The sequence below is a fragment of the Coturnix japonica genome, chromosome 9, assembly GCF_001577835.2.
Source record: "Coturnix japonica isolate 7356 chromosome 9, Coturnix japonica 2.1, whole genome shotgun sequence".
Lineage (NCBI taxonomy): Eukaryota > Metazoa > Chordata > Aves > Galliformes > Phasianidae > Coturnix > Coturnix japonica.
Genome location: NC_029524.1, coordinates 13493544 through 13510836, shown reverse-complemented (window position 1 = coordinate 13510836; position 17293 = coordinate 13493544). Strand labels below are relative to the sequence as shown.

The 17293-nt window shown below is 44.1% G+C and overlaps 1 protein-coding gene across 5 annotated transcripts in view; it reads right to left on the bottom strand.

Moving 5' to 3' along the window:
* The window catches only part of DIS3L2 (DIS3 like 3'-5' exoribonuclease 2), a 155909-nt gene that overhangs the window by 77865 nt on the left and 60751 nt on the right, over nucleotides 1–17293 (bottom strand). For all 5 annotated transcript variants that reach the window (XM_015871831.2, XM_015871834.2, XM_015871830.2 and 2 more), the window contains 3 exons: nucleotides 15851–15957; nucleotides 14402–14649; nucleotides 8065–8238 (listed from right to left, as the gene is read on the bottom strand). In XM_015871831.2, the coding sequence (XP_015727317.1) occupies nucleotides 8065–8238; nucleotides 14402–14649; nucleotides 15851–15957 (529 nt within the window). The remainder of the gene's footprint in view (nucleotides 1–8064; nucleotides 8239–14401; nucleotides 14650–15850; nucleotides 15958–17293) is intronic.

The following is a 17293-nucleotide window of genomic DNA, read 5'->3' as shown; positions in this document are numbered from 1 at the left end:
AAATTAAGCAGCAAAGGCACTTTAAGAATCTTTGAGCTCTCCGGGTCATTTCTAAGACCCCGTGGAGCTCTACCTTGGAAAAGTTAAACATACATCATTTGTCAGAGCTGGAAACAGTCGTTTTAATTTGGAAATAGGCATCCTAGAGCTGTCACCTCACTCCAGTGAAAGCTATAAACATTTTTTCACACAGCAGTCCAATTGTTATGGCAACCGCAAAAATCAATCTCATTCTTCAATCACGACTAAACCCAAGTTGACCACGCTGTCTGCACAGGTTTGCTGCACAGCGCCAACAAGCATGGGACCAATTCCACCTGTGTTCATCACTCACGCGGGTGTGAAGTACTCTTTTGCAGGCAGAAAGCTCAGAGAACAATCAGTGCCTGAACATTTGCAGAGATTTCAACATCCCACTCCCAAAGACATCCATTACGAGGAGTGTCTACCACATTTGTCACACTCGATGCTGGCACATTTCACTTAAAACCCCAGCGGCTGCTTCCAAGGCAGATGCTTAAAAGGAATACATTACAAAACATGCATGCAGTAGAAGTGCCCTGACAAAGCTCTGAAGGCACTCTGACCGCACTGTAACACACCAACAGAAATACTCGATACAGCACAAAGCTCTTTTTGCATGGTGCATGAATTTCAAAACGAACTGAAATTATACAGTAATGGGAAGCAAAAAACTGCCTGCTCCGAAGGCTAATTGCACAAACCCCACAAAAACACAGCGCGGCATAAAACGCACCAAAAGCCCAACTTCAGACATCAAACCTGTCCTGTTCTTTTTACTTTCTCTGTGTTTATGTTTGAGCTAACGTCCTGTTCTGGTTCAGAAAACAGAGCCTAGTCCAAGGGAATGGCTGACAATGACTCCCGATGAATTAAGCTTCTACAACAATAAACATTTACATTTTCACCAAGGACTGCTCCCTGGACCGCCGAACCAGAATCAATTATTCCTTCCATATATTTATGGCCTCCAAAAGAGCACTGCAGTCTTGTAACATAACTAAACGGTTTGAAAAGCCGATGTATATATAAAAGAGATCAGAATGTCAGAGAGACCAAGCACCAGCAATACTTCCTACAAGTCATGCTGTAATTGTGCCACAAATATAATGAGGTCTCTGCACCACCGCTATCCCACGCAGGAAGGTGGAGTGTAATTGAAAATGCACTTGCATTATATAAACTACTTTAATCATAGATGCACAGAGCTAGAAATGGAAGAGACATTAGGTCATCCAACCCTCATAGGTCAGAGCTACTCTTGACAATATATTTGCAAGGACTTTCTCCAGTATAGTATTAAGCATCTTTAGTGATGGAGTTTCCAATACTTTCTTTAGCACTCAAAGCTACGTTCTATTTTAGGTGGGACAGGAAAGGTTTCCTCCTTGTTTTACCTTACTTGTCATCATAATACCCCTTTGTAACCTCCCACCATCATAAATGATTCTCACTTCCTTTTGGTCTGCGCATGTTAACTGTTAAATAGTACATCTTCCACAAACTCCCAGTTTCACTGTTGGCAAACACACATAGAATGGTTAATCGTCCCTTCCAAGTCAGTCCCTCAGCTCCCAGAGTACCTTAGTTGGTCTATTCTGGATTGCTGTATCTCTTAACCATAGTGATGCCTTCATCACTTCCCACCTATATTACGTTCATTTCTGTCTTTTTAGAGAGTGAGGATGCAAGAATCAGCTGGGAACAAGGATCCATCACCCAAGACAGTCAGGTCAGAGAGCACAGTCTGGACACTCGACAGCTCAGAGCAAAGATCTTGAGAGAAAAGTGATTTTTATTTCCCATTTTCTTGGTTGCACAAGGGCACAAAGGTGCACTTCTCTCCTGTAACCTCAGGAATCACTAAGCCAGGACAATGGCTGCGATGTTCTGCCTTACTGGCACCACTTCCTATTTGTATGTGAAAACTCATCTCATAAAGGCCACAGATAAGGAAAGAGCTCTGCACAGATATGAAAGGCCGACTGAGATGAGACTCATATGCAAACAGCGGATTTTGTGAAGGTACAAATAGGTTCCCCCTAGTCTTCAGAATGAGAATGAAATCACAAGGAAAATGTTGTTCTCTATAATGATCATCCACAGTGGGGATATCCCTACTGAGGTTGTTTTTTTCATCCACAGCAACACACTGACACCCCACCTGACACCAGGTCTTGGGTCCTTCATCTCCTATCTACCCATCCTGCAATGAGCAAACAGGGCCAGCAAAGCACTGTGACACCAGGGAAAGTGGTAACACCTCACACGTATAATCACAACAGGAGAGGGCACTCTCTTCTGCTCATCATGTGCAGCTAAAGCCCACCTCATCTCCCTCTGTAATTCTCTCCATAAAACAGGCAGCCAGACAGGAACAAGACTGTATGTATAACAACCTAGTTGCAAAAGTTATTACTGTTTACCACAGCAAAACAGATTCTTAACTAAGCAAGCTCAGTTTTGATGGCATACAACACCAGAACACAATAACCCTGTCCAACTGCACACCACTGATTCCTCTTGAAGCTGCACTTTCAATGACCACACGCGCCTTCCTGTAAGGAAAAACAGCAGTGAAGTTGCCAGCGCGTCTGTGTACACCAGCCACTGGTAACAGCAGCATCTGACAGCAAACACCATGCATCATCTTGCACAAAACAGTGTCACCACAATTGCTGTAGCTATAGCGTAGTAGAAAATGTTATGAAAACAGAGCGAAGGACCTGAAGAAGCCAACTGAACGTCAGAAGCATGGAGCTGAATCACATCACTCTGACAGGAGCACTGTTCTACTCAGTTTTACTTACTCGGCTAATGGGTGAGCATGGAGCTAATACTAGCTCTCCTCACTGATCCAAGGGCAGCAGAAGTACCCAGAGCAGGTACAGTCATCACAGCTCTTCTGGAATCCATCCTGTTAGAGAGGGTCTAGATCTGACATCCTCGGACACCACTGAGTAATCCTCTGTGTGCCTTCTATCTCCCTATGGAGAGCACTGAATTAGTCACAGAGCAGCTCAGTGCCCAGCGACCAGGCAGAGATCATAATCTGGCCTTGTTTGTGTCTCTGCTCCATGCCAAGATAACAGTCAGGTCTGTAGCAATGTTGCTTATACATTTGCTAAACAAGCCATTTTTCAGTTTCCATCAGAAACCAGAGCATTTTCACGTATCCTATTATAGCTGAGTAAGACCTGCTCTACTTAACACTAGCTTTTTGTAGTGGAAAATCTCCAGGAAACAAGCTGCTTAATGATGTTTTATCTGACTTGCACTCATTTCAAGCTAAAGTATTCCACCTGCCTTGAAAAGGCATCTGTTTCAGAGGCCGAGTGCTTTCCTCCAGCTCCTTGCTCCACTCAAGGCTGCCATTTTCTGTGTTTCATTTTTTGCCATCACCTCTCATTTTATCAGCCAACAATCTTCTTGGGCAACTGCTGCAAAGAGCATGCTGTCAAACCTTCACTATAAGCACTGCTAATCCCTGTTATTAGCTGCACCACACCTCAAGTGAGAATGAAATACTGGGCAGAACCACAGTGCAGGTACTGTCCTATTGCCAGCGCCTTCCCGTTACAAACAGTGCTAAGAACAGTGCTTCCCTCCACAGCAGGGCAGAGCCAGCACAGCATCTCCACTCTTCCTCCCTCAAAGAAAGGATGCTACGTTTCTGAATGGGCAGCCAACATTACGATTTAGCTTTTAATAACTTTGAGAGCTTTAGGTCAGTTGCAATTTAGGTCACAGCATACTGAAATACCAAGATGCAAACTTTGGCTGAAAGCTCTGTTGTACGTTCAGAGCTCTTTGCCTGCAAGAGCAAAGTTCATTAACTCATTAGCTGTGCCCTAGCAAGGAAGCAAGTGAGTATTAACTGCTCCCTGCCAATGCTGTGGATCCTTGCTGTCCCCAGTCTGACGCTCTCCAGGCCACCAGGAGGCTGCTGAAAAAGACTCATGCTTCTCAAAGGAGGTACAGACAGTTTTGCTGTCATTCAGAGAGACCTCAGCAGAGCAATGAATCAATGGGAATCACATGAAGCTCAAAGGAAAAAGCCAAGTCCTGCTCCTGGAGAGGAATAACACTGCACATCAGTACAGCTGAGGGCCAACTGGTTGGAAAGCAGCTTGGTGAAGAAAGGGGCTGGGGTGGGCAGCAAGTTGAACATGATCCAACAACATGCCCTTGCAGCAATAGCCAGCAGCCTCCTGGGCTGCAGTAGGAAGTACTGCCAGCAGGTCAAGGGATGCAATACTTTGCTTCTTCCCCTCTATTGGACAAGGGTAAGATCAGAACTCAAGTGCTGTGTCTAATGTTGGACTTATCAGTAACAAGAAGATATCAGCATATCAAAGCAAGCATGCTGAAGGATTTCAATGTTTATCAAGGTATTGGAGTGTGTAAACCTAAACAGACAGGCTGAGAGCTGGGACCGTTCGGCCTCAAAAGGAGAAAGCTCAGCTCAGTTGGGGACATCTTATCAATATCCAAAAACACTGATGTGCAGAAATAAAGGTGACCAAGCCAGATTGCTCTTGAGCTGTCTAGGGTTCAAATGAAAGATTAAAGAAGATACGACTAAACAAAAGCCAGTAAAGGTGATAAAGCCCCAGAACAGGTTGTTCAGAGAGGTCGTTGAACCTCCATCTCTGGAGATACCCAAAATCAGCAGCACTGAGTCCCTGCTGTAGTTCACCCACAGGGGTTGAAGCACACGATCACCAGAGATCCCTTCTGATCTCAGCCATTAGAGGTTCTCATGAGTACAGAGCTTTTCATTTGAAGTCAATCAGTTTCTTCTCTTCAGATCACATCCATCTTGCAGATATTTCAGAGTTCCTTGCTACAGCACCCTTTCTCTGCTCAGTATTTTTAGCTCATTGTTTTGTGTTTTGCCAGCTGAGAAACTGCAGTTTGTAATTTTACCTTCAGGTTCATATTTCTTCTTAAAAGTGAATACAATGTCCTGTTTATAATAATAAAATCACTAGTTGGCAGGATGACATCAAGTGGAAAAAGAGAAAGCAACTGGAAAATTTAGAGCAAGCAATTTTGAGTGCCAAGTTTCACATTTGTAATAGTCCAGCAGAGGTCAACAGGCTCACTTGTTATTAGGCAAATGGTAAAGAAACAGATATCTTCAAGTTCTTCCATGTTTGACTATATAAACCATCTCCACTTGAACAGGCTCTAGCGCTTTCCAAAAGAGTGATGTTATCAATTTTCCACAGTAACACCAACAATGGGAGACATGCAAAAGGCAGAACTGCTTTGCACAGATCAGCCTTTTTTCTCTCTCCAATATTTAGGTTTTTGTTTCCCACTATGATCGGACTTTCCTGGCTTTAGTTTCTTGTCCCAGTTAAGAAGTAAAGGAAACAAAAAAGATATGAATGAAATTAGAAACATTTGGAACAAGCCATAGAAATAAATAGCTTTTGTGTTTCTTAGATTCTTGGCTACGCCTTTTCTAATGGCCTCCTCTGGTGCCCTGTCTGCTGCATCCACCCCTGAGATTTGCATTTCCCCCTTTGCCCTGACCCTTTTCAGTGCACGGGTTGTGCAGCACAAAAACACCGAGTAGAAAGCAAAGCAAACAAGGAAATGACAACTACAAGTTGAGATACCAGGAAAGATGGGAGAAAGGTTGAAACTTTGCACCCACCAAAGTTTGTCCCTATAATGCCAATCCTCTGTTGTTTCCCCAAAAACAAAAGACCAGTGAAAAAAATATCAATCCCCATCCACCTGAGTAATAAAAAGAACTCTGGTCCTGTTCGTATTAACACATTTAATGTCTCTGGAAGTTTCTTCAACCACACTACTGTGATACCTTATGAGACTTCATGCCCTCTGTAAAATACAATGGCAATATGCAATGCCAGTACCTAACATCTGCCTGGTGCCTTTCACTAGAAGCTTTCAGTGCTCTTTACAAACAATTAAGCTGAGAGTGCTCATTAAATACTTGCCTCATTTCACAGTTAGATAAAATCATGTAGGTAAAAAGCAGATGTCCGTGATGAAACGGCATGAGTGGCAGAGAGTTAAATCAGCTGAAAGATTTCAAAGCCATCCACAAGGTTTGGATCTTCTCAGCCTTAAGTAATATAAAAAATATTAAGTAAGGCTTTCTTTGTGAGCCATTGCTGAAGAAATGAGAAGAAAAACCTCCTGGAAGCAATTCTGCACAAGCTGTGTAGGTGAGATCACAGTTGCTATCCAAACAGACTATGTATGGCAAGAAGATGCTTTCTGCAAAACTGAAAGAGCTGCAGGAAGATAAGGAACACATTTACAAGATGGTACGGACAAGATATCTGTCCTTCATCTCACTCGGCCTTGGCAGATGGGTTTGCCCAGGTCAGGTGCCTAGTCATAACCAAAAGTCTCATGTTATCTTCGTGTTTAGACTACAGACTAGTTAGTCAGCAGTGTGGTAGTTGACATTAAAAGGATTAGTAAATTAAGCTCGAATAATTGTCTTAAAAACCTTGACTGCTAAATGTTTATATTTGAGAGGATCAAAAGGAAATCTTCTTTGTAGTGTGCACTATGGTCAGGAAGGGGCAGAGAGGGATTTACATGGCTTAACTGCAAAACTGTTATCACCTTGATAAGTCCCAGTGTAATAATTCAGCAATAAAAGCAAGAAATCCACTTGGAATTTGTTTCCAAAAACGTCTGTCTGACTGGAGACAAGTCAAGTTCTTTATTTGCTTGAAAGAACTTGGTCAGAAGAAGCAGAGAATGCTACTGAAATGCAGTCAGGAATATAAAAATAATCACTTTCCAGTGACTTCTCAACTGCAGGTTTCAGCATCTTTTGGGTGTTTGTTTTTTTTTTTTAAGCTAGTTGAAGTCTACAGTCTGGATCTGGTACCTGAGTGCTACCACAGGTCAAAATGAAGCACAGTCCTCCCCTGAACTATCCTGCTGTATGGCAACTGAGATCCACTAAAGCTGAAGCAGTAAGGTCACAGGCTGCAGTGTGGGATTAAATCCAAAGTAACATCTGGAGTTGGAGCACAGATACAAACGGGCACAGTTTATCCCTCTCTGATTGCTAGCTTTCATGCCAGTAAGAGATAGAGAGAGAGGAGCTTCTACTACTGCAGGCGATATCTTGAGGCATCAAACTGGTGTGTCTGCCTCACCTCAGTGAGAAGCAAGAAAGCAACGCTTGTGGTTCTGTTACCCACAACACAATGAGATCTCCCAAGCGAGACAGGATGCTCTAGCACAACAAAAGCGGAACACAACCTACCATCTTAATAATGATTGTTTTGCTTTCACGCAGATTCCTTCCTTTATTGCAAATCAAGGTCTCAAACCACTCTTCTTTTGCCTTTATATCTTTTCTAGTGAAGGTCTGCCTGTTACATCCAGGCAGACCAACAGTGTCAGAGCGTCTATCACCTAATGGACTGCAGAGTTCCCAAAAGCCGGTGGAAGGGAGCACCGCAAAGTTGTAGGGATGGGTAATGTGAGGTGGGTGGACAGTGCGAAGTTGCCAGGCTGCAGGGAGAGAATGCATGTGCCAGCTGCTAACCTGACCAAGAGCCGCCACAAACTCCCCATGACACCAGTTCTTCAAAGCAGAAGAACACTGAGACTAGACAGGAAAACATAGGACAGTCTCTACCTGTACTCAAGTTTCAAACTAACAATGTCCAAGATAATTTGATCTGCCAAGCATTCAGAAAATCTCTGCAATAAAACTACCCTTGAAATACGTAATACATTCCAGACAAAAACATAAAGCTTTCAGATTAGGTGCCAAACACCAAATTTTCAGTTTTCAATAGTTCTTTTGAGAGAAAGCCTACTTTGCCTCACAAACACTTCTTCAAATAACTCGTCTTTTGGGTCTGTAGGTACTTTCAAAAGCAGTTTCTTTCCACATTAGCAGAGGTAACGTGTAATACGCTCCCTGTAATAACATCAGAGCTTTTTCAAAGTGCGATGAAAACTAAACAAAAACAAAGCAATGCTGCACCAACCCAAGGAGGAGCGACAGACCAGGCCTTCTGTCATTACCTTAAATCTCTCCTTTTGGCCATCTCTCCTGGTGAGATCACCCAGGGCAGGTTTTGGGGAAGGCATTCCAGGGCTTCGGGGGAAAAGTCAGAGAAATCCACGCCATACTCTGTCAGGATTCCTTCTGTTTCCGGCTCGATCTCCCCAGCCTGACCAAGACTTTTGGCCAACTGCCTGCAAAAAGAAAGAGAGAAAGGGTTGCTTCTTTAAGTGCATAGTTACAAACTACCGCACTGTTGCAGTCCCAACACAGTGGCTGCCCAGCCCTCAAACTCACTCCTTCATCCATTCACTTTGAGTTCTGGAAGAGGACTCGGCAGGAAATCAGACCATACCATGAGTTATGTATGACTGTATCTCTGCTGGAGATGCAAAACTACCAGACTGAACCCTGGGCTGCTTTGTACATCTCATTTTAAGGAGATGTTTTACATTACTATGTTCTTGGAGAGGTAGAAATGTTAAATTGTAGGAAAAAAATATACTCAATAAGGATAAGAGAAGTGTATCCTGTCTCATAGACAGCTCTAGCTTCACAGAAGCATCTTCCCTTGAGATCCCCCTTCCTCTCCTTAGCACTTTAAAAAGTGACTCAGCCCCACAACCTGAAAGCAAGATTCCAGCTGATCCCAGGCAGCTCTGCAGAAGACAACTGAGCTGCTATGGAGCTCTGCATAGCTCACACCATCATAGAGATATACACCGCCTTGCCTGGGCAAACTGCCACCCCATGAAGGCAAAAGTGCAAAGAACCCTTGCTGCCTTTCTTACAAGGACCTGAAAGAACAGACGTGCCCACAGATCACCTCTCCATTCATTGTCCAGGCTCTCTTCAGAACCAGTCCTACTAGTTTGTTCCTCCCCTCTTGGTGACACAGAGACCTCAGGACCATGATCTAGAAGCAAACCACAGACAAGGGAACTTATCCCACATGCTAATAGCCTTTGCTGCAGTAATCTGCACATGTGTGGATGAGGCGGCTGCTCTATTATGCTTAGAGCAAGTTCCCATCTGTCCTCCTGCAAACCCTGTGGCACATTGGTTGAGAGCTCTGGTGTCAAACAAGCGCTCAGTTCTAGATGCAGAGCACCAAGTGGGGCTCCAAAGGATGGGGGGGAGGGAGGGGTGAATTGTTCTCTCCCTGTTTGCTCACAAACAGGAGAATCAAAGCCCCACAGTGATTCTCTTCCCTTTCTCATCCCTAGAATGCTCTATAGCACACAGAGGTAATTATTTATAAATCCGTACATATATAATTATTTTCTAAATATACCATTAGGGTGGATGGAACATTGCAGGCAATAGAGATAACATCGCCGGTCCAAGAAAATTACAACTGAAATTAAGGCAAATCCATCAAAATATGACACAAAAGAGAGGGGTAATAACATAGTGCAAATACAGCCACTCTAATACGTGTTTTTCCACTGCATAAAATACACAATCACAGTATTGATCCTTCTGCTTTAATTCTAATGAGTGCGAACAGGCACTAATGGATTTCCAAAATCGGGGCCAAAGCAGCGTACTTGTCATTTGGACTAGCAAGATGCTCTCAGTGCTTCAAACGTGCCATAAACCCACAGAACAAACCTCATCCGCGCAGTGCAAGCAAGCCCATCTTCTTTATGGGAGCAGAGCTCTCTCTTCACAACGGGAAGGGCTGCGTAATAAACCTGTCACGTTGTGTAATATGCTGAAAAGGATTGTGAGCCTTGTGGCGTGGTAAATTGTAGAGTTCACATTGCCTAGCTTTAAAATAAAAATGAAAACAAGGATAAAAGATATTTCCCTCCATTGTTTCAATTTTATGTGCAAACTCTACGGCAGAAATACGTGCACATTTGGCATGGAGGCTTAATTCTCCACTTCTGCAGCTTGGTCCCAGTCTGATCTTTATTTTAATGTAAATAAACGAGGCATCAGTTTTATCTCCTCCTCTCTCAGCAGTAACAATAAACCAGAGAAATCACCACTTTGTTTGCAGGATCTAATGTGCAGCTGGGAGGCTTCACAAGGATGGCTCTGTGGGTCTGCTGGCCCCCAGGTATCTATGCTAGAACCTCACACCTTGCACCCAGCTCCACAAGGCACAGGAAGAAGTACCTCAATCCAGACAACTTCCCTGACCAGACAGATAGATAGAAATATATTTAATAAAGAGGAAAAAGGACACGCTGTCCTACCAAAAAGAAAGGGCAAGAGCTTAAGTCTTGGGTGCCCCTTTCCTAAGAAGGGCAGCAAGCAGAGGGGTGGCTGGAGGGCCACACTACAAGCCATGGAAAGCACCTTTTAATGCCAGAGTGCTTTCCAGCTCAGTTTTGAAACCCATGTTTTCTTGATCCGTTTACTGAAATTAGATTAGGAACCATAAGGGGTTTACTCAGAGGTCTGATATAGGACTAATATTTTTTAATAGTAATTAACATTTGATTTACGGTGTTCCAGGGAACATTTCCCAAGTATCTTGAAACAAAAAGTGCACAACTGGCTTTAATTGGGGCCATGCTACAGTCACACAGACATGATGACTTGCATCAGAGCAGAATCTGACAGGACAGCATGTGATCAAAGGTAACGCATATAGGATCACCAATGGCCCCAGAGTAACAGCCAGGCTCACTCATGGGGCTCTGCGGCCACCGAGGGTAGCAAGAATAGTTCAAGAGGCTTATAAACAACAACAGGCACCGGGCCCAGCAGCGGTCACGGTGTCTGTGGCACCCCAGGCTTGCATGTTTTTTTTTTCTCCAAATGTTAGAAGGTGAAAAATGAAGCAGACGTAAATATTTCTTTGCCTGTGACGTTGATGGGAGAGTATTAGAACATCCCAGGGGGCTGCTTTAATGCCCTCATGTTGACGTCGGGCTCAGGGAAAGCACTGATGGCAACGTGCTGAAGTTGGGATGTGGGGAGGCTGCAGCAAAGGGTTTTTCTCCGAGCCAGCCATAGCTGCAAGCTCATTGAGCTGCTCTGAGCTGCCGACTCACCACGGCCTCATCTCCCACAGCTGTGTGCCTGAGGCAGTAACACTCCTGCTGCCATCTGCCCCTTCACGGGGATGTTGATCCAATCTATTCAACCATCCGTTTCCACAATCCTACATTGGAACCCTCTCCATTCCCCACACTCAGCCAAAACCAGCCGATGTTGTCAAAAGTTACCTGATAAGAACTCTCCAAAAAGACCATGCATAATTACACAAGGCTGGTTTCTTTTAGAAGACCAGGCAGGCTCCCAAATGAAAGTGAGTAACTTCCCCAGGGACTTCATAGTCGTTCTCAGCCTTCCCATAGAGCAGAGATGCTCACAGCCATTCTAATACAGAGAGTTTCTTAGAGCAGCAGCAGAATCACTGAATGTTTGAATTGGAAAGGTCCTGGTAAGACCACATAGTTCCAACCCCATGCCATAAGCAAGGATACCTCCCAGCAGATGACCAGAAACCCATCCAACCCAGCCTTGAGCTCCTCCAGGGATGGGGCATTCACAGCTTCTCTGGGCAGTCTGTGCCAATGCCTCACCACCCTCTGAGTGAAGAATTTCCTCCTTATATATAATTTAAAGCTTCCTGTTTTCATTTTAAAGCACCACTACCCCTTACCCTGTCACAATTTTTCCAGTAGGCCCCTTTGGATATGGGAAGGTCACCATCTCCAAACGTGTGGGGATATTTCGACTAACACTCCAAACAGCCTTAGATTCTATCACTGATAAGCCAAACAACTGTATATGGCATTACTTAATATTACTGGTAATATTTACCTGAAACAGTAGAATATTTTGTAGATGCTTTGCTTTATCTGCGACCTGAAGCAGGTACAGTGAAATGGCATTTTACTGCCATAGTAAAAACACATCACATGCAGAAAGGAGTATGGCAGCACACATTTACAGCATCACCAGTGGGACACGGAGCTGTTGGGCACTCCGTGCTCCTTCCAGCAGTCAGGGTGACACGAGGTGGCCTTCAGAGGGGACCGTGTCTCAGTGGTGACCACCAGGTGGCAATCACGACACAGAAACGCACCCCCTCCCCAAGGGGACCTCCAGGGGCTGCCAAGTTTCCTGTTATGCAGGTGACCACTCTGGTTGACCAGTGCCACCACCAAGCCCTCAGCTGGGACATCCCACTGCCAACGTGTGGTCACCGTGAAGATCAGAACACCCTGTGAACTCGAAACGCAGCACCAAGCTTCCCAAGGGAATAGGAAAGCTGACGAAGGCACACGAGCAGCCCGCAGGAGTTCGACTGCAGGACAGAAAGTGCCTGAAAACACCTAAGACATCCAGAAGAAATTCCTGCCAACCTCACAGGGAGTTTTCCTTGTACTTCCAGCAGATTTACGTGGTGCATTACAAAGATCTACAGGTCTTCTGTCCAGACGTTTTCAGAATGACGGCAGTACTGCCAAAGACATGTCATGAAGTCTGCACAGAAGCAAGGAGTGCACTGCCTCAGCAGGGACTGTCCTTAGAGCTATGAGCAACTCACTTTCTCAGTTCCCCTAGTGTAGGCAGTGGTGGAAAGAAGTATCTGAGGCCAAGCAGCATGACAGTGCCACAAGGGACAAGAGCAGGAAGGAAAACCTGACTGCCAGCTTAGGGACCAGCTGTAAAACTAATAGCCCCACATTAGCTGTGCCTGTGTAAAAGAAGATACAGACCCAGAAAGATGTAGCGACAATCTCTGGTCAACAAAACCAAGGTTGGACATTCAGCTTCCTCATCTAGTCACCAGGCCAAGCAACTTCAGAAAACCAAGCATGTAATGAGTTGTTGGTCACCTGCTCATCTCCTTCAGATGTGGGCTCAGCCAGCAAGACAGCCAGCTCATCAACACACTCCAAAAGAATCAGGAACTTTGGGGACCTTCAAGAGGTTTCCTTGAATTGCGCTGTCTAAGCAAACATGTATTTATAGTTAAAAACAAAATGGGTCACAAGGATTTACGCTCCCATCTCCACAAAGCACTTACTGAAGTGAAACCGAGTTACAGAGGAAACGATTATGTATGAAGACAATCGTGGAAGGTTTCTTTCCTGACAACACCCTTTACATCTTGGAAACTACCAAAATATCCAGATGAGAATATGAAATGCTGTCAGAAGCACAATTGAAGAAAAATACATTAGCCCCCTCCCAAAAAGAGACATAAGCCCATCCTCCTCATCCGCTTTGGTTGTTTGTGACACGATGCCAAGCAGTACAATCACCCTCCAGTCTTTTCTCTGTTGGAGTCAAAGACAAAAAAACCCTCTCTGCCAACAAGCAACTTAGTCATAGTGAAGTTCACAGCACAGCCAGCCCCGAGTTAAGTGGGGCTCAAAGGGAGGCCACTTCAGTTCATACACAACAGTTTAGCCATAAAATACAGTGACTTAACTGCTCATGTGGCTCTCAAGAAGTACATCTGAAACTTGCTGTTACAAAGCAGCCACAACTGATAATGAACTTTGGAAAACAGAAAAAAAACCCGCAGGGTAAGAGGGACTTTAATTGCTTGTTGCCTGTAGTTTTAGGGCTGATATATCTGTGCCAGCACATTTCAAAACAAAAGTTTCGATGCAAGTTTTCAGTTTTACAAGGAGTTTGAGCTGAGAACTGTAAAAACTTTGTCCTGACACTCCATCAGAACAGGTTTGCAAGAGGAAGAGAAAGTGGCTTTATGCCCAACTCCCACTAGTGTACATATTCCAGATTACATCCAGAGCCCAATCACCTTGAACATCTGGCCACACCATTTCCATGGGTTAGAAATACTCTGCATTACCAACTAAATCAGGACTACTCTGTTTTTCCCAAGATGACTGAACAGATTTATCCATGTCCACCACTCCTTACTGAGACCAACTCAATAGGAAACAGTGTGGTTGCTCCAGGTGGGAGCTTAATGCCCTGCAGCAGTTCCCAAGTAAGAATGAAAATGCTAAGGACATAAATGCTGCGATATGCCAGCAAGTCAAAGCAAGCACCAAAAGAAATTAATATCCTATTGCCATAAGACATAACCAGCAATTAGCAGTCAATAGCCTCATCTGAGTTTCTCCACTAGCTATAGGAGGTATGCAAGGCAAGTATCCTGTTAATCACAGAATGGCCTGGGTTGGAAGGGACCTCAAGGATCATGAAGCTCCAACACTGTTCCAGCAGGCACGGCCACCAACCTCCATGTTTAATACTAGACCAGGCTGCCCAGGGCCTATCCAACCTGGCCTTGAATGCCTCCAGGGAAGGGGCATTCACAACCTCTATGGATAGATAACAGATTCATGTCTGTATTGCATACATCAAACTGAGTGTCATTTATCTCTGCTTCCAAAAGCAGCCACATACCCTGATGCAAAGTTGCTGTCTTCCTTCCAGTCCACTATGCGACAGATAAAGAGCATATTTGAATAGTCCTCAGGTCTGGCCATGAAGTCTGAGGGGCAATCAGCCAAAGACACGTAGGCTCTGGGCACTCTGTGGTCCACAGGTGAGAACATGGCACACTTCTTGAAGAGTTCACTGTTCTTGTCTGCCAGAAGCTTGATGAAGCCTGTAGCAGCTCGAGAATGCTTCTTTTCCAAAATATAGACCACCTGGAAGAGGCAAGTTTAATACATTACAGTTACTACCTTCAGATAAACTTACTTTCTGCAGCAACATAGGCTCTGCTGCACAGAGGCTCAGCAGAATACCTTGGAAAATCACAAGGCCTGTATTCTATACTTCCTTATGCGTACGTTCTTGTTTGCACTTTTTTAACTGAGCACCTATTTACAGTGTATTTTCCTTGCCATCTTGCTGATGGCTATAGGAGAGCTCTGTGCCTTCCAAGTGCAAGCTCTCTGCAGCGATTTTCTTGATTACAGAACAAAACCAGACATGAAGCAGATGCTTCCAAATGCAGGGAATTAGCCACAACATACAAGCAAACTCCTGTAAGATCTTTCATTTGTATCCTCGGCCTGTGATTTTGACACTCAGTGCAGAACAGGCCAGTTCAAAAACGGTGCCTCTGGCGGATCCAATGCTAACCACAGGAAAGGATGTGCTGTGGGGAACTTGGCAGTTCTCTCCTCCCCGTGCTTTCTGAAGTTAGGGGTTATTTTACCTTTATACAAGACAGCTTTGAAAAGAATAATAAATTACAATATCGTTAAATAATTGTTCCAAAGAGGGGTGTTCATCCAGGCTGTATTTTTGTAGACCATAATAAATCACTGGATAACAGAAATACTATAGCTGATTTCCTAAACTTATACAGACGAGTCCTTCCTGAAGGTTTCAGAAGCTGCACCTCTGTGTGATTCTGAATGCTGCCATTGCCACGCTGGAGGAGACCAGTGGGCAGCCCAGCCCACAGCAGGAACCAGAACAAGAGGCTGCACAGGAAAGCACAAGACGTGGAAAAGACCTGACCCAGCCTGTCTCACTGCTCTCTTGACATTCGAAGGTTGGCTCAAGTCTTGAACCAACAGCACTAACAGCCCTTCCAAAGTCTTTAAGTATTAATTCTGACAACTCTGGATATTCTGACACACATATTAGTATCCAATTTTTTTTTTAATTTTTTTTTTCTGAATCTTGTTAAATAATTTTGCCTAACAAAGAAAGGGAATTTAAACTAGCATAATTGGAAAAAATAACAAAACACTTGAGTTTTATCAGATCGGACAATTACTCTCTTTGAAACAGGGAATGTTTATTCAAAGATCAACAAATGGAGGCTACGAGGAGGCCAATGCTGGTCTCCTCCAGGCTTTGAAAGCAGAAAGCTGCAACGTTCTATGGACTTACCTTAGCTGTCCTTTGAAGGAACTTATCTGGGAGGAGCCTGGGATCGTTCACCTTGGGTACCTCCTCTTGTTTTGTTCTGTGCACAGCTCCGATCCCAGCAGCTTTCACTGCAACAAACAACAAACACAACTGTTATTGTAGCACGTTTCCATCATGAATTTATGTTGGACTTCTGCTGTAAAATACAGTATGAGGTTCATGTATTAGACTTATCTGAAAGGAGAAAGCTCTCAAGTGCTTGCATAGCCAAGTATTAAGCAACTTTATTTCTCCAGACTACAAAAGAAAGCAGGTACATACTTACCATGGAGATCTGCTGAAAAACAACAAAAGTCAAAACAAATCCAACCTTTACAAGTACAAATTTATCAGCCATAATAAACAAAATGGTGGAAAACACACTCTATTTCTTAAATGCTAAGAAATACATTAATTTCCTGGCACTGCTTAGTTGGAGTCATTAACATTATATAAACAGTCCTTTAAGTACATACATTCATTTAATATTTAATTTCCTTAACAAATGTTATGCAAGGTTATAAAACACATGTTTATCTTAGACATTGAAACCACATCTACTAAGCTGACCCTCTTCGGCTGCAGACCAGGATTATTAAAAAGCCTTATGAAAGTAATTGCTGTGTATGACAAACAGCCACGCTCCTTCCCCTTGAAACTCCTTCACCAGATGCCAAGAGTATTTAAATCAACTGACAGCTAAATTCCAGTACACAATTTTCACAATGAAAGTATCTGTTACAGGCAGCCAGCACGCCAATGCTTTTTGTATTTACAAACAGCCAACGCAATCCTTACCATCGAGAAGGCTTGGACCAGCCCCCTGCAAGCCAAATGGCTGCTGGGAGCCCATGGCTACTGGTCTGACAGTGGCTTGAGGATGTGATTTTTTTCTGGAGGAGACTTGGGAGAGACATTATTGCTCTCTATAACTCGCTGAAAAGAGGTTGTGGCAAGGTGGGGTTCAGCCTCTTCTCGCAGGTAACAGCAATGGGATGACAGAGAATGGCCTCAGGTTGAGCCAGGCAACATTGAGCTTGGATATCTGGGGAAAATGCTTCCCAGAAAGAGCAGCAATGCACTGACAGGGGATGCCCAGGGAGTGGTGGGGTCACATCCCTGGAGGTGTTGGAGAACCGTGAGGATACGGCACTGTGAGATGTAGCCAGTGGGCAGCACTGGTGGTAGTTGGATTAGATGATGCTAGAGGTCTCTTCCAACCTTCATGATTCTATTGATTCTCCCTCACTTCTGCTGGACGAACTTGGGTTTGCCACAACAAGGGTTACTGTAGGATAAATACCCCATGAAGCCTCACGGTTATAAAAAAGTTGGGGAAAAACAAACCTGCTGGGTCATTGCACACAGTTTAAAAAGCAGAGGCACTCAATTTACACACCTCATTGCTTTTCTCCTCTAAGATCA